The sequence below is a fragment of the Felis catus genome, chromosome B3 (genome assembly GCF_018350175.1).
Source record: "Felis catus isolate Fca126 chromosome B3, F.catus_Fca126_mat1.0, whole genome shotgun sequence".
Classification (NCBI taxonomy): domain Eukaryota; kingdom Metazoa; phylum Chordata; class Mammalia; order Carnivora; family Felidae; genus Felis; species Felis catus.
Window position 1 is genome coordinate 111006464 of NC_058373.1, and position 25503 is coordinate 111031966.

Here is a 25503-nt window from a genome sequence, read left to right on the forward strand (position 1 = left end):
AGTCTTTCAGTGAGTGATATTACTGGTGCTGGAGACCGCCTGTGCCCTTGCCCCCCTGCATGGCACTGCCTGCTATACCTCTGCCTTCCACTCTGCCTCCACAGGGTCATGCGGCTGACATCAGTCATGGTCGGGGTAATGGTGAGGAGTCGCAGAGCAGGTGAGTTGCTCCAAGGGCATGAACTGCACCTGCCTTCTCTCAGACACTCAGTCCCAAAGACTGCTCACAGCAGGCTGGTGCTGGTCATTCCCCCACGGAAGGAAGTGTGCAGGGAGCCAAAGCTTCCATGGTTCTAGACCGAGTCGGGCCACCTACGATGTTTTCAGCCCCAGATATGCAGTGTACTGCAGGACATGTGAGGACCTAAGGGAAGAGCTAGTGTGCTTCATTCTTCCAAGCACCTACCAGCTCAACAAATTCGTGTTTTGTTTTTGTTTTGTTTTTTTAATGTCTGGATTTCTCTACCAGTAAAACTGGCAATTAGACTCTACCTGGCTTTGGGATTTTTAGAGTGTTATTTCAATAACAATGCAAATGTTTACTAGAGAGTGTTTTCACAGGTACATGTCCGTTGGGAACTGTCTTCGAGAACAAATAAGCAAGGCTTGGGAGCAGCTGGTGTTGAGAATCTGATTTGCTGAGAAGATGGAGGAACTAGTCACCAGGGAGTGTCCAGCTTTTCTGGCTTTTGTGGCCTGTTCCATAGGTCTTTAGAGCCCATGGGAACCTGTGTCTCTACTGGCTGCTCCCTAAAAACAAGCCTCCATTACTTGAGTGGGAATGGAATCTTTGGCCATTAAAGGAGGCAGGAAATGCAGAGTGAAGTGTGTCTCTCCCTGCCCGCGCCCCCCCCCCCCCCGGCCCCCCTCCCCTTCCCCCTCCGAGACTGGGTAGAGTTCCTAGAAACAGCTCAATAAATGTTCCTACCAGGCCACGGAGTCAGAAGAACTTGGCCTTGACAGTGGGCTGAACTTCAACATGAACTTGCCAGGCTTATCTGCATGCCTGGAGCTTTCCCAGTATTCTCTAGGCATCTGGACATCTCTTATTGGCTGCCCCTCTGGTCCTCTGTCCAGGAAGACCATGGAAGTTCCTGAGCTGAGTGGGGGCTCCCTCTTCCTTAGGGACACGCCATCCCTTTTCTCCAAGTACAATTTAGGACCCTTTGTCATGCAGGCTCTCACCTTTCATGATTGAATAAAACTGATGAGACTCTCCTAAAATATTTTGTTTCCAACTTTACCTCAAACTGGCTTGAGTTGGAGGTAAACTCAAGAAGCTTATTACTTTGGACATGCACTAACAAGTGTGTGATTCCCATGGCTTTCCGCAGTAGTTGTTCTGGAAACTGCACTGGCTTAGAAGGCAAAAAGTCCAGGTAGGTGATGGTTCTCAACTCTGGCTACAGATGAGAATTGCTTATCAGGATTTTTCTCCATAGAGATACTAACGCTTTTCCCTCCAGAGATTTCAATTCTGATGTTTCTAGCCATGACTCTGCCACTGTTAGATGAGGCCCTTAGGCACCTGATGCCTTATCTGCTGAATTTAGATAATCACTCTCCTGATCTCCCACAGATATGATTGTTAGGATGGAAGAGATCAAGTATTGCAAGTTTTCTATAACTATGAAGTGCAGGTGAAGATCTTAAGCTACCACCAGCCTGCCTTTTTTGACTCCTTCTTCATTGTATCCTGACTCCCATTTTCTACCTCTTCCATCAATTGTGTGCCCCAAAGTATAGTATTTGGCACCCCCAGGTCCCCAAGATCACAGTCTGCCTTGCTTCCTTGGAGTATCCAATCACAGGACCAGGACAAACTTCTGAAAGATTACTTAATCCCTCCTCATGCCTTCAGGAAGACTTGTTCCTGTCCATCCCAGACAGAGGAGAATGTTCTTGGCTTTAAAAGCTCCTTCAGACATAGATATTCAGCATCCTCCCAGTGACTCAATCTTATTTCTGCACTGTAGGCCCACTAGAGAGCATTGGGGGCTGGGCTCCCCTGCAGGTGGCATCAGGAAAGGTACAGTAAGGAAGATGACGGTCTGCTGCTTCCATTGTCATTCTACTGTTGCTTTATAGGGTTCTGGAGCCTCTTTTACTGGCACTGCCTCTCCCTCTCCCCCTTATCTGACAGGGTCAAGTGAAAACTACTCCCGGGGACTCATACAGGCAGCCATACCTCTGGTTTGAAATATTCTTTATTTTGTAAACATCTGTGTTTAAAATAGATGAACCCTGCTCACAAGTCATATATTGGTTCTGAGACACAGTACACAAAGTTCACCCGTCACAGGGAGATGGTGGGGGCTCTGGAGCAGGTGGAAATGCCTGGGGCTGGGCTGAATCTCAAGACAGCAGATGCAGAGGTGATAAGTAAACAGGCAGAAATACCTGTGCAAAACTCTGGGCCTAATGCCAGATCCCAGGCCACCTCTTGGACTGGAGAAGTTTAGGGGTGAGATGCCGACTCCAATTCCTTGTGAGCATAGCTGCACCCTAAAAGTTCAACCCTCTGGCTCCCATACCTCTCCCCAGCTGTGGCCCTTGGGGATGGGGCTAATCAGTTCATAGAATCTCCACCCTATGCTTTCCCTTCCAGAACCCCTAGGGTACAGTAAAAATATAGTCCCTCTGTCCCAAGGGGGCTAGGAGAGAAAGGCAATGGTGCTCTGCCTGATCCTCAGGGAAAGCTGCAATACTGATCCAGGTTGGAGCCAGCGCCCTGAAGTCCCTGGCAGAGGGCACACTGTGGGTTGGCATAACCATCTCCCTGCCCCCAGTGTGATGCTGTGTCTAACACCTGAGGAGTCAGTCCTCAAGAAAGCATCCCAGCCATAGTCATGACTTCATCCTAAAGAGTCTTTATCTAAATTTCTCATTAGCTAACAATTTATAACTATTCCTGCCCTCCTTTTCCTTCCACTACAGTTAACCTATCCCTGTCCCTACATCCTGAGCTACCCTCTCCTACTCTGGTAAGAGTCAGAAGGAAAGGTTTGGTCATTTCTTCCCCACCTTTTTTTTTTTTTTGGGTGGGGGGGAGGAATAAGGAAGTGGGGCTCTTAATCCGTCACCTGTGTGTGCCCTGGACTTTGGTCCTTAGTTGATGAATGTTCAGTGTTGTCTTAGCTCCAGCCCTAGCCATGTGATGCTGCTAATATGTAGCTTAAGAATGAGCCTCCTCCTTGGGAAGGTGGGGAGGAACCCTACTAGGGCTGCTAACTGACTTGTTCCTTCTTTAAAGCACCTCCTTCAAGCCACTCTTGGGCCATGTGGGGTTAAAGGAACTTCTTCCTGAATGAAGAGCTCTGGAGGAGGGAGTCCACGTCCCTCCTCCTGTAGCCACAGTGCCGGTGGCTCCTGTTCCAGGAGCTAGAGGGGCAAGATGAGCACTTTGTCTGGAAGGCTGAAGAGAACAGCACCAAGCATTTCTACCCAGGGCCTTCTTTCTCTCTCCCCATGAAGTCACAGCTCTTCTCCCACAGACTTTGAGTCTCAGCGAAACCTTGAGAGCTGAAGGCTGAGTTGGGTGGTTATGTCCCCTCTTACTTGCCAGGGGGTTGCGGGGAAAGGCCCTTCTTACACAGAAAGGGAAGCCGGGGCCCAGGGAGCCCTGCTCCTGCCATATTCCCCTCTGGTGTGCACAATGCCGTCTCTGGCCTCCTCCCCCTTGCTTTAACCTGATATATAGGGGCTAGACCTTCATCTCCAGGCACTCCTCTTTCTGGGGGTGTGTGGTTTGCTTGTCAATATCGCTGGCCCCGGGCTTTCCTTGCCCCTGCAGTGCCCTGAGGCCTCGGTGCATGTCTTTAAATTCAGGAGCCCAGGTGGGGAGAAACTGCGTACAAGGGGCACGGGAGGTAGAGAACGGAGGTGACTTTTTATCCCTGCCTCCCCACAACATTTTGTTTTCTTCTCTGAAGCACCTGCTTCTGAGCTCACTTCCCCCAAGAGGCAGGTGGGCAGGCGGCCAAGCAAGGCCCAAGCTGGGGGGTGGGGGGGCAGGCAGGGAAAGGTGGGACAGCCCCAGTCTTGAGGACCACCAGGTTGGCGTCTCCTTCCTGCCTTGATGTACATTTCCCCAGACCATTGGTGAGGCAGGCCCATGGCATGAGAAGCGACGGTGGGGAGGGAAGATAGGAAGAAGTACCCTGTAGGCTTTGGCCCCTTCACAAAGCAGGGGGGTTCTCCCAGAAGAAGAATATGGAACATCCCCATGAGCCTGAGTCCATTCCCTTGGACAGGGTTAGGGAGAAAGGACACACAGGGAAAGAGGCGTGAGGGGCTTTGATACAAAACACACTGGAGGGGAAGGGGACAAGAAAGAGAAGTGGGAGGAAGAGAGAAAAAGCAGAGAGGAGGCAAGATGCACTGAGAAAGAAGGGGCCTCAAAGTGGCCGTACTCCAGACTGGGCCACTGTCCGGGGAGCTCGGGGTGGTGAGACGGTGCCCGTAGCGTACTGGGGGCTCATAGCAGACCCGTGGCAGGGAAACAGGCTGAAGGGAGCCACTCCAGGCTGGAGGGGCTGGGGGCAGAGGCTGCTCAAAGATGACAGCGGGGCTGCTCTCGGGGCCAGGCAGGGGAGTAGCAGCTACTGGTATTCCACAGGGTCACCCGAGTGAGAGGAGAAGCAGGGCAAAGCCCGGACTCCCTGTCTGCCACAGGCCTCCTGAGGGGAGGGGGATTGGCGGCTGCTCCACGCAGGACCCTCAGCACCAGCAGGTTTTTGAAGAGTTCGCTGGGCCCTCAGGTTTGCCCTCATCCTCCTCCAGCTCGGCCAATGCCAACTCGTTGCTGGCACGTGTCCGGAGACCATCCAGCTCCTTCCTGTGGGCCTGCAGCACCAGCTCTGTCAACCGCGTGAACGACTGGGAAACCAAGGGTCACAGGTTAGTCGGGCTCCTCCTCCTCTTCCCCAGGCAGCCCTGTAACTGTCCCAGGGGCGGGGGCTCATCTGACCCGGGCTCCCGTCCTGTGCGCTGCCTCCTCTCGTCTCCCCACTCTGCTGGACTCAGCCCAAGAGGCAGGGTAGCTGGGCTTCGGAGCGCTCACCTCTTTAATGTTGAGGTTGGTGCAGGCACTTGTTTCATAGAAGTCCATGCCGTACTCTTTAGCCAGCTGCAAGAAAAGAACATTCCTGAAAGGGAGTCAGTAAGGGAAGGGAGGTGCCCACAGCACCTGGCACATACTTCTGCCATTGCCCTCATAGCCCCTGCTGTGTCGTGACAATTTCTCACAGTAGGTCGCTTCTCAGACCAACCGGGAGCTCCTTCTAAGACACAGGCTAGCAGAGCATGGAGACGTCCCACAAACACCCTCCCGCACTCCCCACCCGCCTCCATGCAGACACACCCCTGCCCCCGGTGCACACAGCTCATACGTCAGGAGGTGAATATATCAAAATCTTGGGCAAGATGTCAAATTAATAAAAAACACGGGCTTTGGGATCAAACAGACCCAGACTTAGACACCAGCGCTGCCGCTCAGCAGCTGTGCGACTGTGGACAAATATATCTCTAAGCCCAGCTCTGCCATCTGTTAAAGAGGGGAGAGGGTGTCTCCCAACCAAAGTCACGGAATGACTAAAAGGGGTCATGCGTCTCAAAGCACTTGCTTAGCGCTGGCCACGCATACAGTGTTCGATAGATACTGCTCTAGGAGGATTTGCTTCTACTTTCAGATTTTTCAATGACCACGTGTTATTTTTGCATACCAAAAGATCCATTTTCTCTTAAGCGCTCTGGACGCAAAGAGGGAGAGAAAAGCTCTGGAGGCCCTTGGAGTGGGTAGATGACTCTCGTCTCCGTGGTATCCATCCTTCTGTGCTCTGGGAGGGCGGTCTCCCTTGGCACCACCTTCCTACCCTCTCTGCCCCACGGCTTCTCTCTGACCGTGGGCCCTGCATTCCCTCATTTTCCTCCCTACTCCTTTCCAATAGAAGGACGGGGTGGGATGCCTGTAGATGGTAGCCATGCCTGGATGCTGCTGGAGAAGCCAGCGACCTGAAGCCCTTCCTCACCATGAACATTGGGATGATCTCTTTAGCAGAGGGTAATCCTGCTCTGGGGCACTTAGAGGTGGACAGTCTTTGTTTTTGGATGGTCTTTGTTTCAGGGTGGACCCCAAATCAGTCCTGAAGGGCAGAAAGCAAATTCTCAAGGATGGCAACTCCCCTAGCGCCTTAGGGAACTTCGGAAAGTGCCAGGGTGCCTGATGACAGGGACAGAATCTTGGGTCCCAGCCCTCAGGACTGGCCCTGGAAGGCGGCAGAAGACCCAAGGGATGGCTTCGGCCAGCTCGCTCCACTTACCTGCTGCCCTTGCTCTCTTCCCACCTGCCGCTTCTGCTCTTCATCGGCCTTATTCCCTATGAGGATCTTCTGGACACCTTCTGGTGCATACTAGGGACAAAGGACAAGCAGAACTGCCAGTGAGTGCTGCCTTTCCCTCCTGTCTCCCCACCCTACAGTCTCTTGGCCTCTATACCAGCACCAAGCTGAAGAGCCCTAGGGACAGAGCAGGCTGATGGGGTGCAGGTGCAAGGCTTCCCCAAGTGCCACGGCCGACCCCGGGGGTCCCGGAGGGCTGTTATGGGGACAGCTTAGAGTAGGAGGCACTCTGACTGCTACTGGTGCTTCCTGGAGTTGGACAACTGGTATCTGAACTGGCAAGGGCATTGCACTTTGTCCAGCCCCTCATTCTACTGATGAAGAACTGGGGACTCAGAGTTCAAATGGCTTGCCCGAGGCTCCAGAGCCAGGACTAGAACCCCAGTCTCACGATTTCAGGAAGGAAGCTGGTCACAGGGTGGGCTTTGGCCTAACTCATTTCCAAGGAGTCCTGGCTGGGCACAGAGCATGGATGGCATGGCAGCTTGGGCTCCTTCCCCATGTCTTACTCACCCAGAGGTCTTCATCCAGGGCCGTGGAAGGCAAGGTTTCCTGGGAGTGTTTGCTCACCAACCCCGAGAGCCTCGGCCCTTCCCACCTGGCCCTCGCTCTGCCTTCCCCTCTGAGGTGCCCCTCCCCCGCCCCCAACGATGAGGCAGCATCTCCTACCTCATCCACATCACTGACCCACTTCATGATGTGCTGGTAAGAGCGCTCGCTGCTAATGTCGTAGACTAAAAATATCCCCTGAGAGAGAGAGAAGGAGAGAGAAATGGGGGAGGTAGATGCACACAGAGACCGTGCACAGTCATGGGGCCGGAAGCAGGTGTGGTACCTTTAAATGCTGGGTCCCACTCTCCCTTCTCCCTGCTTAGCATACTGAGGATCCCTCAGCACCCAGAGACTTCTCCTTCTCTCTCATACCCCCAAAGCTATTGCACCCTAGGCCTATCACGGAACTCTCTGAGGTGGGAAGGAACCAAATATTCTGACTGGGGTCTCTGGCCCAGGGTGGAGGGTGGAAGCTGGGGATGAGGGTGGGGGACTTGCCTGTAGTGTGTGGTCAGAGAATAACTAATAATTGAATGAATGATCAATGAATAATCGCAAGACTGCCTGAGACTGCCCTTGCCAGCAGGCGATCTGAGGGCCCTCTTTTGGGAGTCAGTGACATAAATATCTCAAACACCCAGAGTGGGGAGTGTGGATGGCAGCGTCCCACCTCCAAACCCTGAAAATGGTGGCTCACCTGGGCCCGTCGATAGTACTGCTTTGTGATGGTCTGATATCTCTCCTGCCCCGCTGTGTCCCTGTAGTAGAAAGCCAGTCCCTCAGAGGAGCAGGGACCATGGAACCAGAGGGGGAAGGGAGGAACAGGAGCTGGGAGACCCTGTGCCCTTGCAGGAAAAACTGGGGAGCTACAGGGTGAAATATCAGAGGAGCTTGGATCCCCAAGGGGGTCTGAGCATATCTGACCCTGCGGGAGAGAGGCCTGATTATCTGGTGCTGACAGGGCTGATGGGGTCTTGTCAACTACAGCTACTGCCAGGAGCTTCAAACATAACTGGGCCTTGGACAACTCTGTAGAATTTGGCCGTTGTGTTCAGACAGGGTGGACACATGTACCCTTCTCAACCTGGAGGCAGCTCCAAAGGCTGGCAAAGGCCAGGCTTGCAGGAGCGGCAGGCCAGAGAGCCACAGCGGCCCCCTGTGGCTACTGGTGGGAACTGCACCATGCTAGATGGAGCTCTCTCCCCAGGGTCCCAGGTAGCCCTCCCTCCTACCACACTGCAGCATGGCCCAAGGGCAAAGCCTTTTCGGAAAACAAAGCCACACTGGTTAGTTTGCCAATTCCTTCTAATTCCTGCCCCTTGGTGACTTGTGGCCAATCTCATAAGGTTTCTTAAGAAAAAGAGATTAAGGCTCCTAGGAGCAAGAGATGGGCTTTGAGACATCTGCTTCTCTCCACATTAGAGGTGGCCAGTTATCCCAGATGCAGCCTTGGGATTTCTACACATGGCAGTGGAAGCCTGGGGCTCTCCTCCCGCATCTCCTCCCCCTACTCAACTCACCAAATCTGTATCCGCACTTTGATGCCATCTACCTCTATGGTCTTCATCTTAAAATCCACGCCTGGGAAAGGAAGAGAGCAAGGAAGTTACGAAGGGTACCACTGAGACCTGAATGGTAAAGGCCCAGGGCACTCACACTGGAAGGGATTTCCTATGGCTTAATTTGGCAGAAAGATGGCACGAAGTGAGGAGGGACTTCCTGAACCAAAAATTGGCCCTGAGAAAGTATCCAGGGCTTTGAATGGAGCTTCCCTTCCTCCTTGACATGAGAGTTGCCATGGGTAAAGGGGTGAGGCAGTGCAGGAGGAGGCAGAGTGAGTATGGGGGAGTCCACTCCATCGCTGCCTCGCTCAGCCCCCAAATGTGTCTCGCTCTCCTCAGTATGAAGTCTTCCTATTTATCCTTCTGGAGAGAACTGCAGGTATTTACTTATCCTCCCTGGAACTCTAATGCCTAGGAATAGCAACCCACCGAATTTGCCTCTTATTTTTTTTTCTTCCTCTGCCTAATTTTTTTAATCTTTATTTATTTTTGAGAGAGAGAGAGAGAGAGAGCATGAACAGTGGAGGGGCAGAGAGAGAGAAAGGGAGACACAGAATCCGAAGCAAGCTCCAGGTCCCGAGTTGTCAGCACAGAGCTCAATGCCGGGCTAGAACCCAATAACCTCAAGATCCTGACCTGAGCTGAAGTCGGATGCTTAACCTACTGAGCCACCCAGGTGCCCCTCTCTGCTTATTAATAACCAGGAGGGAATGTGGCGCTGTCACAAATGTGGGGAAGGCACACAGACCCTGGAGAGAGAGGACTGTGTATACAGCCCTCGGCACCTAGCAAAGTCCCACCAAGGCCTGGTGGATCTGCTGTTGACTAGCCCCACTTACTGGAGGAGGCACTGTTGTTTACTTCTTTATTTAGAAGGAGCATGGGCTTTGAAGTCAGGCCTGAGCTTGAATCCTGACTCTGGCCACTTAACTCATAGCTATGACTTTGGACACCTTTCTTCTCTGAGCCTCCATTTCCTCATCAGTAAAATAGCGACATTCCCAGTCATCTCAGAAGGTGGCTGAGAAGATCAGATGAGACACGGTGCCTGGCACCTGGTAGCTATTCAATTGACTACAGTTATCATCATAACCTGGTACAGTCCTGATCCGTAATGGGTGCTTGTAAATGACTACCAGTGACCAGGGGAAGAGGCGGTGCCAGAGCATGTCACTGGGGGAGGGAGGGGAGGACAAACAGGGTTCTCAGGCTCATCTGCCCAAGGGCTTGAGGAGCTAAGCTGCCACAAGACACAGGAAACAAGGCATTTGGCAAACCAGCCCAAGGCAGAAACATCTGGGGACACTTGCAGGAGTCAGCAGCACCGGCACACAGGCTTGAGTCTGAGAGATGGCAGGGATGAGGGAGACATTTTTATCACCATGCTTCTTCCCAGCCCTAACTGTGCCCGGTGATTCAAGAGCTGTATCTAGTAGGTTAATTAAGCTTAAGTCTTTGTGTGCTCCCTGGAGACAGGTCAGGAATGGGCACCATTAACCAGTTTTCCGATGGAGAACACGGTAAAGGCAGAGTTCCAGACAGACAGCAGTCACCAAAGACACAGCCCCAAAGACCCGAGAGGTACCAGAGTCCCCAACACCGCCGCTATTCCCCCTCGGCATTACTTCTTAACCAATGGGAATGTTTCTCCCCTCCTCCAGCCTGTCCCCAGGCTTCCACAAACACAGGCAGATTACATTCAGGCCCTTCCCTCTCACCATGGAGGCCAATCATCATTTAACTAGAGGGGAGAAAAAGATCCAGAATGGACAGCCCAAACTGAATCAAGTTGGTCAGACGTGAATCATATTCCACCTGCCCAAGCTGATTCATATCTATTGAGCTGTACTTTTCCAAATGGGCAATGTCTGGCAGCCATTCTTCCAAGTATGCTGAGAAAGCGAGGGTGGAGGGCACCTGGCCTCGGTGGGGGGCAGTGGCATGCCACGCCTCCCCAGACAAACAGTTGTCAAGAATTTGCTTCTCGCCATCCCTGGCATGGAAGGGAATCAGGAAATTCTTGTTCTCTCATGGTGTAGTGCCTGCTTCACAGGAGGACCGGCAATTTTGTTCATTTTACAATCAAACCAGCTCATGCTAGCCCAGCAAGCCTGGCCAAGGACAGTGCCTTGTGCAAAGTGGTCACAAGGTAGCAGAGAGGGAGAGAGAAGGGAACTTACTATGTGCCCTTGCCCTGCACAGTGCTAGGTGCAGACAGAGTGGTAAAAAAAAAAAAAAAAAAAAAAAAGACAAATGGTCTCTAACCTTACAGAGCTTAGTGGAAAGGAAACAAAGGCCCGGAGAGGTGAGATAAATGGCCCAAGGTCAGCACAGCAGGTGGTAGAAATCGGCAGGCCTGTTTGATGTCAGAGCCCTGACTACCCCCAGCACTCTTCTCGGAACGAGAGAGTTGTGTACTGACTAAACACAGAGGACTTAACTGTACCGTACTGGTTTCTCTGTAGGTCCTTGAGCTGTGGGTCCCCGGCTCAGCCGGGCAGGGGGACACTGTGTGAGAATGTGAGCAGCTGTTAGAAGAGGCAGCACTGACACGAAGACGCAGCTATCCTGGGAGTGAGCCCTGGGCTTGGATTCCTTCTCCAGCTTCCCTCACTTCTTAGCTGCATGGCCAGGGACCGAGGCTGAGGAGTGCTGGGGGCCCACAGCATCCCTACCCCCATCGTCTCACAACCTAGGTCCTCCTGACCACCCAGTAAGATTTGTGGAGTTCAGAGAAGCGAAATGCTTCAATTTTGGCTATTCATATGCACTAAGGAAGAAACAGGAAGTCTAGTCCTTTTGAGGGATCTTCCTCACTCACCTACCCGCCCCCCCCCCTTTTTTTTTAATTTAAAGAAGATGAACTGCTCAGTGATCTTCTAGTGGAATTTATTCTTTCTACTCTCTCTGGTCCCATAGCCTGGACCTCCCACTGTGTCCACCCTCCAATCATCCCCTGGCCCGCCATGACGGTGCCCATCCGTGGCCCCTCCATCCCCATGTGGCTATTGGTTTTCTCTGCTGCTAAGCACTGCGGGGCACTCAAACCACTGGCTTTGTTGGGTCACTCACAGACCTCCGCTTTCCCACCTTAGCGGGGCCCTCATAGCTGCTCGGCACCCGTTTATACAGAGGTGTGTTCACCCATCACTTGCCTGGCAGCCACTGTCCCTTCGCGGAAGGCTTCAGTCCCCTAGCCCCCCCTCCTTGGTGCCATGCACTCCACAGAATTTCTTCGCCACTCTCCAGGGGCAAGATGAATGCTGCCTTATGAAGCCATTCCTGAGGCCTACTTCATTTCTTCAGAGTGTGCCTCTGTTCTATCTTCCTTGGGGAGAGTCCTCTGTCCTTCCCAAGCCTCGCCTCTCAGCTCCTCATCAGCCCCCTCTGGGTGCTCATCCTAGCAGTCTGGCCCCTCTTTGCTGATCTCCAAACTCTATGTGGAGGAGAAATACTCTCCATCCACCTCCATCCCGTGTGTCCTCATTCCGGGTCCTCTAGGGCAGCACGTCTCAAACTCTAAGGTGCATGCAGATCACGTGGAGATTGTGTTAAAATGCAGACTCTGATTCGGTAGCTGTGAGGTGAGGCCCGAGATGCTGGATTAAACTTCCAAGTGAGGCCGATGCTGTTGGCCCATGTATCACACTTTCGAAAGCCGGCTTCTAGACAGTAGTTCTCAAGGTGTGGTCCCCCGACCCGTAGCATCAGCATCAGCTGGGACTTGTTGGAAAATGCAAATTCTTGAATTTCACCTCAGATCTGTGGAATCAGAAACTCTGTGGGTGGGGGCCCTCGAATCTGTAGTTCAACAAGCTCTCCAGGTGTTCTAACACATCCTGAAGTTTGAGATTTGGACTAACGCTTTGCACCTGAAGGGTCAGGTGAGGCAGCACGGGTGTTCTCCCATTCTCCAGGTGTGCTTTGCAGGTGCTCAGCCTTAGAATCACCTGGGGTGATTTTTTTTTTTTTTTTTTTTTTAAATGCTGCTACCTTGACTTGCCTAGACCCACTGAATGAGACTCAGAGAGCAAGGCCCGGGAACGTATATTTTAAACTGGGTAATGGGTGATTTTTAGAGGAAAGTTTGAGCTACAATATAGTGAAAGAGCTACCCACTAGTGTTGGAATCAGAAAGACTTGGGTCTAAATCCTGATTCTGGCACTGGCTGTGTGACTTTGGGCAACTTTCTATTTCTCTGAGCTTCAGTTTTCTTACCTGTAGAATGACAATACCACTGGCCTCCTAAGAGCTGTTGTGGGATACGAATTAGGCAGTGGATGTGAAGCACGTGCACATAGTAGGAGGTCGTGCGCATAGTAGGAGGTCGTTCTCTCATCCCTCTGCAGAATAACAGCTTCCTGGAGAGCAGCCAGGAAAACAAACCCAGAGAGCCTTTGGTGTGGAAACGGTTACATGGTCTAGTCCCTTACTACCCCGTTGCCCTTGCTAATCCAGGGGCCAGCGGCATCAACATCATCAGGGAGCTTATCAGAAATGCAATTCTCCACGTGCACCCAGACCTGCTAAATTTTAGGCACACTAAAGTTTAACAACCACTGTCTAGCCCATCTCTAGGCAGAGCCACACCCAAAGCTCATAATGACACTTATGATCGTTGCACACCCATTAGCTAGGGAATCCAGAGCCCTTAATTCTCATGCCAGCCCTGAGAGGCAGGTAAGAGCGGTGATTACTACCATAGGCACAGTGTGGCCACATAGCGTCCTCATGCTCCCACACCCTGTGGCTGAGCCAGAACCGGAAAACTGGCCTCCTAACACCCACCCACTGCTCCCTTGACCAGTGGCTGCAGAATCGTACTGCCTTTTCTGTCACACCCTGGCATGCCCCCCGTACCTGTTCTATTATGAGGCATCTAGAAGTGAGGCCCTGGGCACTCGTGGAGCAAGCCCGCCCAAACCTATTTTCAGGACACCCCTGTTCCTTGACGCGGTTGAGGACTGCGCTAAGCCCAGACGCATCACCCTGCACGGTGCCACGTCACTGTCCCTACAGGAGAGCCGGCTTCCTTTCCCGGGCCCAGGGAACGCTGTAGTGTGAAGAAACAAGCACACCGCCTCCACGCAGCTCCGGCAGATGTTCTTGGGAACACTGGGAGCCCCGGATGAGAAAGTCAGGGAGATGGGGGCCCTCTGCCAACCAAGTGCCTAAAGCACGAGGTGAAGCTCATCATTCTTATTCAGCATCTCAGAGGTGCCAGTCGTGGTGGCTGCCACACCCAGCATCCCTTTCCGGCCAGAACCACCCAGCCCAAAGCCTCTGCAGGGACACAGGGCCGGGTGCAGTGTGCTCTCTGTGGACAAGCAGTTCCTAACCGGACCAGAGGTGGGTGTCTGACCAAAGGAGGCCTATCGGTGGGCTTGCTGGTGACCCCCAAGGTGACCTGGCCAACAGCGACAAGGGACTCTGGCTAAGCCGATCAAACCAGCCCCCTCCAGATGGTGCAGATAGGATTGGTCAGTTGGCAACTAGAGGAACACGAGGCAGATGTGCAGAGAAGCAGAGATGCCTCGAGACAGAGCACACTGGCCAGAGTCGGGGCTGGGGTGCTGGATCCTGGCACAGACCCCGCCTTCCAGCCCACGGGTACCCTCAGAGCACATCCCCCTTTCCTAGCGAAGCCTGAAAGCGCCTCTGGGTCACCTGAAGATTCACAGCCTGTGGCTGTCGGCTGCTGCCTCACGTCCCCTACCCCCAAGGCAAGCAGGCAAGCTGTTTCAACAATAGGGCAGGGAGGAAAACACCCCCCAAATTCCATGCTTGTTGCTGCTTATTTTTTGTCTTCCAGCCCCAACTAGATGCAAAGTACCTAAGGGGAAGACAGTGTATTCTGCATTTGACAATAAGTTGTTTGTTTTTAAAATCTCTGCCTCCACTCCAGCAGAGTGCCGGACATAAAGTAGTAATTCCATAGGTGGCATCCCCCTGCCCCAGGGAGCATGAGGAGGATGGGCACCTGTGGCTCAAGAGCAGGGACGTGTGTCCTGCCATGTGCATGCGTCACGGACATTGGCAAGAAAAGCTCCTCAGCTAAGTGACTGCCACCTAGGACCGTGGACAGTGTTGCCCTCACTAACTACATCGATGGCCTCTGGCTCTTCCTGCTCTGAACAGCCTCTGCTGCTCCAGCAGCAACCCTCAGAGACTGTCAGGCCACACCCGAGCCCTGGAGCACAGTGACAGGGCTGCTGTCAGAGACCAGGAGGAGGGGCAAAGCTGGCCTCTGAGTACTGGGCTGGGATAGGACTGAGGGACAGGACAGGGGGGATGGCTCACCATGAGAGGGGAGGGGGCGAGCTTACTGCCCCCTCGGTCTAGCAGGGAGGGGCCATGAAGACTGTGGAAAGAAGGGAACGGGGCACATTCAGGGGAAAGAACACTCCTTCCCATAACCACCTGCCTCCAAAGAGAGCGCTGGGAAGCGCGGAGGAAGGGAGGGACAGGGGCGTGGTCAGTCAGAATACACTGGTGTGGTCAGAGTTTGGTTCCGATCCTGCCTTTCCCACCTGTGTGTTCTCAGGAAAGCTTCTTAATCTCTCTATGCTGTTTCTTCACCTGCAAAACGGGAATGGCAATCCCTCGGGTCAGAGAGTTTCTGTGATGATTGTGAGAGAAGGTGGAAAGCCAGTAACACAGGGCCTGACCCATAGTTTTATGAAATGTTAGCTGAAGAAGCGATCAGTTCCCTAGGGAATGAGGACAGCATGGAGCCCAGGGGCACAGTGTGGGGAACAGAAGGAGCTCTGGGCTCATGTTGGGAGAGGAAGGAGAGTGGGGCAGGAGGTGGGGCAAGGGGCCAGCACTAAGCCACAGTGTTCCAACAAAAAGAGAAAATGCCACCCACCACGGAGCCCGGATGGCTCCCGAGTCTGCCTACCACCTAAATTCTGGCAAAGTCAGGAGGTGTGCGTACTGGCAGGCCAGCACCTCACGGGTTAACATCAGGTGCCAGCCTACCTGCCTGCCAAGGGCCACATGTTTCAAGTGGAAATAAGGCGCTTCTGGATGCCAAATGTTATCACTGTGATCAACCACAGCCCAAAAGACCCGCGGCGTGACTTGAGCCTTTTCATTAGCAATGAGATGCCACAACAGGAACAACTTAATACACCTGAAACCCAAGGCAGACACCCAATCCCTGGAGCCAGGGTGGCTCCAGTTACCAAGCCCAAGGCTCAGGAAGGCCCCCAGCCCCTCCTCGACAGGAAACCAGCATGTGCTGGACATGTGGAGCTCATGGGGTTGTGGCAGGAGGTCACCTCCAAAGAGGTCACCCTGAACAACCCCAAAACAAGCTTTAGGGAAAGGCAGACCCTGCGGGGGGGAAGGGGGTGATGGCTGCCTGACTTTGCCAGTCCAGACAAGGCATCAGAATAATCCCCATCTCAAAATCCCCTTGTCTCAGCAACAGAGAAGACCCGTAACAGCAAGAGACCAATGACGCCATCTTCCCCCTGAGTGACAAGTAAGGGGACAAATGGGGAGAATGATACAGAAGGAGACAAATCTCAAGAGAAGAGTCAAGACAAAGGCTCTTGGCACACAAATGTCACACCAGGTGGGTGAGGGGAGTGGGGAGAGCATCTTTGCCCCAAACCTGCCACTTGCTGCGTTCTCCTTCCTTCCCTCTAGGGACACAGCCTCGCTGTCTGCTGGACCACACGCCACCACCTGACTTCCTCCTCTTACCCAATTGCAGCCTGATGGTCCCTCATGCTGGCCTCATCCTGGGGAGAAGGCGCACCAGGCTCTCTGGGCAAATGCATTACTCAGCATTTGCACTGTCTTGCTCTGGGAGGGATGGGAAGCAGAAATAAAAGAGGCAGCCCTGGTCTTTGGCAGACAGAACCCTGATCCTCTAACTCCAAGGCCATGTTTTAACCTCCAGGACATTGAGTCAGTGGCTCTGATTCAGATGCCACCTGCAAGAAAGACTGCAGATTTTAGAATGATACTCTATCCCTCCTTTCTTTTCAAAGACACGAACGTGTGCGCGCGCGTGCACACACACACACACACACACACACACACACACACACACACACACTCCCTCGATGTAATCGGAGGTGATATGGGGACCAGAACAACTCTAAAGGCTACCACCTTCACATCAAATCTTGAAAGACCAGTCTTCGGAAACCCAGGGCCCAGAACCCCAGGGACCGTCATCGTGTAGAAGTGCTTCCCAGTAGAACACAGGGTCCCACAAGGCTGGGAAGGGATGCATGCTCCCAGTGCCTGAGCCCTAGGAACTCTCTACTCCAGAGCCCCCAGCAGTGAGATGGTCCTGGAAGGTCGCTCCAGCAGCCATTTGACACCCCCAGTGACTCTGAGTGACAGGCAATACTGACCTCAGTCGAAGATCCCAATCTCTTGTCTCTGTATTCACCAAGGAGGACCCCGCTCACGCTTCCTTGCTCCCTGCTATGTCTGAGCTTCCCCCCAGGACACATATCTGAGCGGAAAAGCTAGGCGCTGCTGGAAGCAGCTCACCCCTTGCAGAATTCTCCCCCTCTTCTCTCAGTCCCAGACACACATGCAGCATAGTGAGTTTCCCATTGTATGAGTCCCAAGACACCAATACTACTTACAACTTCCCTCCGGAAGAAAATGCATGCATGCATTCATTTATGCATTCACTCAAACAAACGGCTATTGAATGCCTACTATGTGCCAGGAGCTAGGTACTAGAAGACACAGCAGTGAATGATACAGATAACTCCTTGTCTTCAGGAAGCTTCTATTCTAGGGAGGAAGAACAGATGGTAAGGAAGCCAACTAATAAATACTTTCAGAGTGATGTTAAGAGGCAGGAGGAGAATAATGGAGCACAGAGTGAGGAGACCCATGTGCAAGCTGCTTTAGATTGGCTGGTCAGTGAAGACCTTTTTTTTTTTTTTTTTTAATGTTTATTTACTTTTTGAGAGGGAGAGAAAGAGAGACAGAGTGTGAGTGGGGGAAGCGCAGAGAGAGAGGGAGACGCAGAATCCCAAGCAGGCTCCAGGCTCTGAGCTATTAGTACAGAGCCCGACGCGGGGCTCAAACGCAGACTGTGAGATCATGACCTGAACCGAAGTCGGACGTTTAACCGACTGAGCCACCCAGGTGCTCCTCAGTGAAGACCTTTTAAAGCAAGTGACATTTGAGCTGAGCCCTGTGTGACAAGAGACCAACACAACAGAGATCTGAGGGACCGGGGCCCCAGGCAGGTGCAACAGCAAATACCCCTCAGGCAGGAACACACTTCAGTCAAAATAGAAGTTCCTCAGAAGAGAAAAGGAAGAGGGAGCCCCATTATTCTTTCCTTTGTTATAAAGGGGGAAACACAGCAAGGCCGTTCCCTGCTCTGGGATCTCATGCGGACCCAGCCTCACATGTACACCTGTGTGCACATGCACATAGGATCTAACCTGAAGAATGTACCAAGAAACTTCTCAAACGCCCACAAGGCCAACTTGGGGACTCCTCACCCCACTTTATGATGAGATCTCTATACTGAATGGCTCATGTATGTAAAGTCCACTGCTCCTGTGCACATGGTAGGGGCACTGAGCAGGTGCTTGAGACACAGCAGTTCCCTAGCCCTTGCCCTTCCCGCTGCCGTGTGCACAAACCTACATAGGGCCTCTGTGACAGGAGCTGTGTGCTCCAGCCAACCCTGTCCTGCTCCCCTCTGGCAGACCCCTGACCTGGCCTTGCCTCCCAGAGCCTGCTGCTGAATGGTCAGTGGGCACAGCTGAGGTAGCCAGTATCTGCCAGGCTACTGAGCACTCACCCCACCGCCCTCCTGAGCCTCTTCCTAGGCAGGGCCATGTTGACGGGCAGCAGAAGGTTCCCAGAGAAAAAAAAAAACGGGGGCTGGGAGCCTCAGGAGCAAACATCTTATAGGGGCCACGGCCTCCAGATGTGTCTGCCTTCACACAGAGCCAGCGAAGGAAACTCCTAGCCAGGATGTGGTGGAACTGAAGTTGGTACGATCATGGTCTGGCCACCACCAGTGAGCTCAGCCAGGCAGAAGAGTAGAAGCCCCACGTGAGGTGTTTTCCACAGCACCTCCTCCCCCACCCCTGGCCCCCTGGGGAACCCTACTTAGTCTTGAAGAAACCACTCAAATGTCACTTCTTCTGTGAAGCCTTTACCAACCAACTCAGGAGGAATTTATCACCTGTGATTCCAAAGCATTTTGACATGGCTTTTGCATACTATTCTGCTTGTCTGTTTGGATGCCTGACTTCCCAACTGTCTGTACTCTGAGCTCCCAGAGGGCAGCACAGCATCTTACTCATTTCATATTCTCATTGCCTGGCAGAAAGCAGATATAATAATACATATTAGTCAACAAAACTGAATAAAGGAGAGAAAAAATAAACGTGTGGGTGAGTAAATAAATGAGTGAATGAATGAAGTTCAGTACATTCCAGGAGATAAGATCAGCGAGAACAAATTTTAATCAGGGCAAAGCAATCAGGGAACAACCCACATTTGGAAGCCAACTGTCAGCCTTCTCTGTAGATTATGGGGCCCCAGTCACAGTTCTCAGGAAATCTATTATCAAAATAGTAATGTGAGGGCAACCCTTAGATCTCACTCTCAAAGGTCCCCCAGCCAGACTCCTCAATCCTCACCCCTGACAGTTCCCCAGAGGGTCACGTCAAGGAGGCAGACTTGGCCAACAGCAGGGGCATGAACATGGTTCCATCCCGGAGCCCTCGGTGGGTGGGGGAGGCACAGGTCTGGCTCACTGGAGAGAGCCAACCCTTGGCGGGCTGTGCAAGGGTCTTCTGGGATAAGCCAACTGCAGAAGAGGTGTTTCAAGTCTGGGCGGCCTGCACTCAAGATGTGGGCCATCACTTTTCTCGGGGCCTCAGTTTCCCCTGTTGTAAAAGCAGGAGGCTGATGATTAATCCTCTCCTCCTCAGCGGGGGGAATTAAATGTCCAGGAAGCTCTGTGCCTCCCACCCCCGACAAAGCACACTGCCCAGGCAGGAGAGCCAACAAGAGGTCAGAGGCCTGTGCAGAAAATTGGCAGTTTTACAGGGAAACAGGCACAAATATTAGATTACAGAAGAAGGCACTCTGAGAAGAACTGGCAATCAGGATAGAAGGGTAATGGCCAAATATCGACTTTCATGCTACACAGCTCATCACCAAGCTGTCTGGGGAGCGGGGGAGGAGGAGGAGGGGGCAGGAACCAGGGCCCTCAAAGCTGGGGGTGGTTCTGCAGAGCCGGCAAGGTGGCACAGATGTGCAGAGCAGCTGAAAGGAAAGCCTCTGAGGGTTTCAGAGCTGTTCTCGGGGATCACATTCTTGGGGGATGGGGTGTGTGGAATGGAGGCCTGAGGCAGGGTGATACCAGGCAGAGGCCCAAGCCTTGAGGCAGAGCCCTTCTGCTGTCCTCTCAGGCCACCTGTCTCCTGACCTCCCCACCTCCCCACCTCCTTCCTCACCAACTCACTCTTCCTTCCCAGAGCCTGGAGCTGCTGGGGCAAGGGGGGGGGGGGGGGGGCTGGCACGGAAGCAGCGATGAAACCCAGAGCCTACTCCTGTGACCCCAGGGAAGTGAGCCAAGGCCCTGTCTCCTGTTTGTTCACTGCTGTATCCCCAGCCCCTCACAGGCACCTCGTGTTCAGTCAACAGTGCCCAAACCCCTGAATGCGTGAGTGGCAAAGAGGATGGCCTCAAAGCACATCACTGGCAGCATATTAATCTTGACAACTTTCTCATGAGCTAGGAATAACAAATAATAAGAATAATAACGGTAATAATCATATAACCAGCCACCATTTTATTGTCGGCTCTGCCAAGCGCTTTAGATCCATTAGCCTCTGTAATCTTCACAATGACCTTTAAGAAAGATTCTGTTACTCTCTTCAATTCACAGATGTGGAGACTAAGGAAAAAGATGTGGAGTAAGTGTCTGAAGGTGGCAGAACCTAGCAAGGCCATGGGGACTCTCGTGCCTGGCAGAGTTCTTTCTGTTCTGCCCCGGGCTGCTCTCCCCTTCCCGCCCTCCCTGCAGTGAGGCACACAGACGCACCCCGGCCCTCCCCCGTCCCTACAGGTCCAGGCTCCTTGTGGTGTGGGGACCCCTGAGTGCCCAAGCAACTGTCCCATGTTTGTTAGGTTCCATACCCCCGCACCGCCCCTCCCCCCATGTCTTCCCCAGCCCTCTCCCTCCCCTTCAGTCACCCACAGCCCTGGCCCCAGGCAGCCCAAGCCAGTTCAAACCGAAACTTCCAAGAAAGGGGATCCTGCGGCAGTCAAGCCCGCCTGAGGAATCAGCCCTGAGGCCACAGCGGTGGGTGGTTCAACCAGTCAAACTGGAAAATCACAGGGCAGCCACCTGGGAACCCAGGTGGCCTTTAAAACAAAAAGGTCCAGAGACCATGTGACCTATGTACTTGGGGAAGACCAAGGGCGGGAGGCGGAAAACCAAACAGAAGGCCCGCCCCTTTCAGCTTGATTAGTGGCTTACAGGGCACTCCCGGCCACCAATGCAGAAAGGAACCCAAGGGCCCCACCACACGTTGGGGATGATACCGGCTCCCTGCCTGGGCGGGCAGCACCGGTCACATGAGGCCCTTTCAGAAGTTGCCAGTTGACTGGTTCAAAGGACTCTCCACTCCTGGAGGGAGAGGAGGGCAGGAGATGGTGTGCGGTTTGGCAGGAGTGTCACAGGAGGGGAGTGTGGCAGAGAGAAGGAGCTGGGAGGGCCCCTCGTGCTGGCCCTGACTGGTTGGTTTCCTTGCTGCAGGTCTCAACTCTCTCTCCCAGCCAGTATCCCGAGGCCCCTTTTCACCATGTCATTCCCTGGCTCAGACACCTCTGCCACTGTGAAGGCCCAAGTCCCACCTCCTCAGCCAGGCCCTCAGTACTCTCTGCCCTCATTCATCCATTCATTCAACATTTACAAAGTTCCAGCCTGGCCCTGTACTAGGACCACGAAAATAAAGAGGAATGAGATTTGGTTTCACCTTCAAGGCACTTAAAGTATGGTCCGGGAGACAGAAAGATAAACGGAGGAATGTTCTCACTCTTCCCCTAAAAATTCCCTTCGGTTCCAGCCAGACTGCCCAGAATCCCATGAACACCCACTGAATTCCCACCTCTGTCGTCTCTACTCCATCTGCTCCTTCCTCTCCAGGAACTGAAAAGCAGCCCACGCTGCGAGGGCTGGCCTCAGCCTCCCTCCTTCTAGAGCCTTCCCTGCAGCTTCTAGTCAAGCAGGGCCTCTTCATCTGGCCTCCTCTAGCACCTCTGTAATAGCGGTAGCACTCACGGTCCCCTCACCAGCCACTGCCTGTGTCCTGTACCCTTGCATCAATATTTAGTTGCTGACAATGCCCGCAAGACCTTGGTTAACAGTAACAATGATCATAACTGATCCCTGACATTTGACGAGTGCTTCACCAAGTGCTTCCAGATTTCACTGTGGCCAGACCTCTTCTTGCCTGTGTGCTGTCTCCCCAGCTAGATTCCGGGCTTCTGTGGGCAGGAAAAGGTGGACTGAACAGGTCTCTAAAATGCCTGGCATGGTGCTTTGTAGTGAATCCTTAATTAATTAAACAGGTGAGGACACAGTAGAGGACATTAAGGCATCAGCTGCGCACTGGTACACGACCCCCATCTGGGTGGGCACAGCTGCACAGGAAAGGCTTGTTGGGGGCACGCATCCAGCTCAAGGCCACCTGCTGACTAGAAAGAAGAAGGGCCTCCCTGGGAGGTCTCTTCACTGCTCCCTGGCAGGCCCTTCTCTGGAATGTCAGTCAGGCTGACAGTAAATGGCATAAACAGTAAATCACAAAAGTGCCAGCCTAGGTGATATCCACATGATCCAAGAATCTGAACTCTGTCTTGGCAATAATTGGTGAAATGCCTCATTTTCCCCATTCACAAAAGTAGCTCTGGGAAAGGTGCCTATATCAAGGTCCAGCAGGGTATGAGAATGTGTTTCAGACAAGGAGCAGTGGGAGAGAAGTGATGATGTGTATTCTGCACCTTGGAGCCTCCAGCACTGATCCCAGCTACAGGACACACGCATTTTTTCTGAATGGACAAATTACTGAATATGATTTGGTAGTACCCATTTTCTTGGCTCCTTAATTTGTCTCCTGGCTGCCCTTTCCAACTCCATGGGGAACTTTCTGTATCACTGAAGGGAAAGCTTTTCCCGACCATCCAACTCTCTCCCTAAGTCTTAGTTAATGCTGAAAAAACATGCCCAAGACGATGTAGAATCTCACAAGTGCCTAGGTTAGCTTCAAAAAGAATGCCCAGTGGGCAGATTTTAAAAGGCTGGTGTGAAGAAAGACAGGTTTCTTTCTTTTCCAGAAAATCCAAACTCCTCAACAGTCCACTGCATCCTGGCAAAAGGTGGACCCAACCCTCAGAAGCAAAGAGAGAACCTGCTCGGGTTTTAGGTCAATACACCAAGGGCCTTGAGGAGGTGGCGTGGGGAGTGTGCCACAGAGAGACTCCCACTCGGTTTGCTGATTCATCTCTGCCTCCAAAGTGGTTGGCCCCAGGGGGACTCTGAGCAAGTCCCTGTGACCTGTGTGGGGAAACTGCACATTTGTCTATCTAGCAGGAAGGAGGTGTCTAAGAAGGGAGAAGACGAGGTGGAAGAGACGTGAGAAGGGCTGGTGATTAGCCATGTGGGGGCAAGGGACTTAAGGAAAACATAAGCCTTAGAAGGGTCACCTTCTGAAACATCAGTTCCCTCATTGCCCACGTGTCTGTGGGAAAGGGGGACACATCTCCTAGGGGAGGCTAGCTCCCCTAACAACACTGAGCTGGAGCCCAAGAGCTTCTGAATGGGGTGGGTGAATAAAGTGCTCCAGGGAAAAACATAGGCCACTCCTAGGACTTGAAATGTGGCCAGGACACAGGGTGCAAACTACTGCTCATCGGGCAAAGTCTGGGGACCGCCCCCCAGCAGCCCACAGCCCCCTGAAATAGCTCAGCAGCTCCTGGCACCAACTCCATCTAAAAAATGGCCACGGGAAGTTTCCTTTAAGTGCTAACCTCCTGCCTTTTGTCCCCAAGCCTGCAACCTGTCTCCATATCCCATCAGGTTCCTCAGCCCCTCCCTTGCTCACTCCCAGGCCTTTCCCCAATGCCTCCACTGCCCTGAGCCTTCCCTAGAGGCATGCAGCCCTCCCTTGGCTTCCAGTACCCCGCCCATGCCTCTGAGATATCTCTCATCCCAGCAGTGGCCCAGCCCACGCTCCAGAACTCTTAGGAGCCTGCCTCACCGCCCCCCCTGAGAAAGAAGGATGTTATCTGTTCCCTCACCCTAGGTCCCTTGAAGATAGTGAAGCAAAGAGAGGATGAGACCCTGCGAGCTCAAGGACAATGACAACAGTAACACCTAGCATCACCTGTGTCCAAGTTTGTGCTAAGTGCTCTTACAAACATGATCTCATTCAACCCTTACAACACCTCAGGAGGTAGGGACCGTTATCACTCCCATTCTACAGATGAGAAGCACCAAGCTCAGAAGCTTAAGTGGTATTCAAGGTCACACTGTCCCAAAGCGAGGTCTCCAGGTCCATGTGACAACAAAGCCGGCCTCTTCACCACTAGGCTCTGTGCCTCCTGGCTCTACCTGCTCCCTCGTCTCTCTTGGCAAGGAACGTGTGTTGGGAGGGTCGGGGTGGAAGCTTCAAGTGAGAGCTGAGTGCTGGGGCCCTCTCCCACGGAAGGGGGGGGGAAAGCTGCTAGCTGTGGTGGAATTGCCTCAACTCAGACCTCCCAGAGGAGAGGCCCCTCAAGGTCCAAGGCGCAGAAACTCCCTCAGAGGGGAGGCCGCTCCCTCCCTCCCAGAACAGTCGTCTCTGGGAAGCCACCAGGTCTTGTCCCTCTAAGCACAGGATCTGGCACTGCCAGATCAGAGATGTACTGTAAGGTGGGTCCTGCCAGCCATGTGATCCCCAGGTGTGGACCAGTAATCCTGACATTCTTCTCCTCCTCGGCCTCCTTCAAAACATATCTTCATCCAAACGTTTTTCTGGAGCTGGCTAAAAAGTGCCCCTTCCACACGCAAACACGCTCACCGAACGAACGTACGCCCTCCTCCAGGTGTCCCACCTTGTGGCTTACCTTCACAACTGTGCTCTGGAAACTCAATCCCTTTGGCCCCTCCCTTCCTCCTGTCTTCCCCGCCAGGCTCCACATTGGGTCGCCCCTGAACGGAGGGTACCCAGTGACTCAGTGACGCGGCTCCCCACCCTGAACCCCTCTTCCGGAGCACAGGCTTTACTTCCCCTCCCCCTCTCCACCTGCGAGTGTGGGGAAGTCATTTCAGTGGCTGCGATTCTCGCTGCCCCAGCTCGGGGTCCCCAGGCCTACACTCGCCCCGGTGGTCTCGGCTCCGATGAGAAGGCTCCCTAGCGCAAGGCTGGAGAACCTATCCCTAATCACGGGCAAAGCAGGGACGCCCTCACCTCCAGGACCCGAGGCTCAAGTCCCCAGGCGGTGGCCCTTCACCGGGATCTCTCCCCTGGTCCTGGCCTCCCGCGCCAACGCCTCTAGCCGGGGAGGCGGCCAGTTCTCCCGGGCTGGGGCAGGGGGCCGCCCGGCCCAGCGGCGGCGGTGGGGAGGGTGGCCTCCCCCACTCCGGCCACCGCCCCTTACCGATGGTGGAGATGTGCGAGGAGTGGAACTCGTTGTCGGTGAAGCGGCACAGCAGGCAGGTCTTGCCCACCCCGGAGTCCCCGATCAGCAGCAACCGGAACAGCACATCGTACTGCTTCGCCATGGCTGGGGCCGGCGCGGGCCAGGGGCTGCGGGCGGGCGGCGGGCTCAGCCCCGCTCGGCCGCTGCCATCGCGGCGCGCGCCCGCCCGGGGACGGCCGCGGGCGGCGAGGAGGAAGCCGGGCCGGCCCCCGCGCCGGCCTCGCCCGCTCGCTCCGGGCCGGGGAGCGCTGCGCGGCGGGAGCGCGGGTGGGAGGAGAGAACGACGGCG

General features: G+C 53.7%; 1 protein-coding gene and 1 long non-coding RNA gene across 7 annotated transcripts; one reads left to right on the forward strand and one right to left on the reverse strand.

Annotated features, from left to right (window-relative positions):
* Positions 1-2189: 2189 nt before the first annotated feature.
* On the reverse strand, positions 2190-25503 carry RAB15 (RAB15, member RAS oncogene family). 6 transcript variants are annotated; one of them, XM_019833139.3, is made up of 8 exons: positions 25173-25483; positions 12732-12874; positions 8471-8531; positions 7648-7708; positions 7068-7145; positions 6321-6410; positions 5063-5128; positions 2190-4878 (listed from the first exon to the last, which is right to left on the reverse strand). In XM_019833139.3, exons 2-8 carry the CDS (start codon positions 12850-12852, stop codon positions 4720-4722), a joined length of 636 nt encoding a protein of 211 aa, XP_019688698.1. In that variant the 5' UTR covers positions 12853-12874; positions 25173-25483; the 3' UTR covers positions 2190-4719. The 6 variants fall into 6 exon arrangements, with proteins under 6 accessions (XP_019688698.1, XP_019688701.1, XP_044916008.1 ...); XM_019833142.3 differs by lacking the exon at positions 25173-25483 and adding an exon at positions 11668-12274 and having other exon boundaries at positions 12732-12861; XM_045060073.1 differs by lacking the exon at positions 7068-7145 and having other exon boundaries at positions 25173-25503.
* On the forward strand, positions 12874-16391 carry LOC109500876. The gene is made up of 2 exons (XR_006599686.1): positions 12874-16095; positions 16170-16391. It is a non-coding gene; the product is annotated as an uncharacterized LOC109500876 (long non-coding RNA).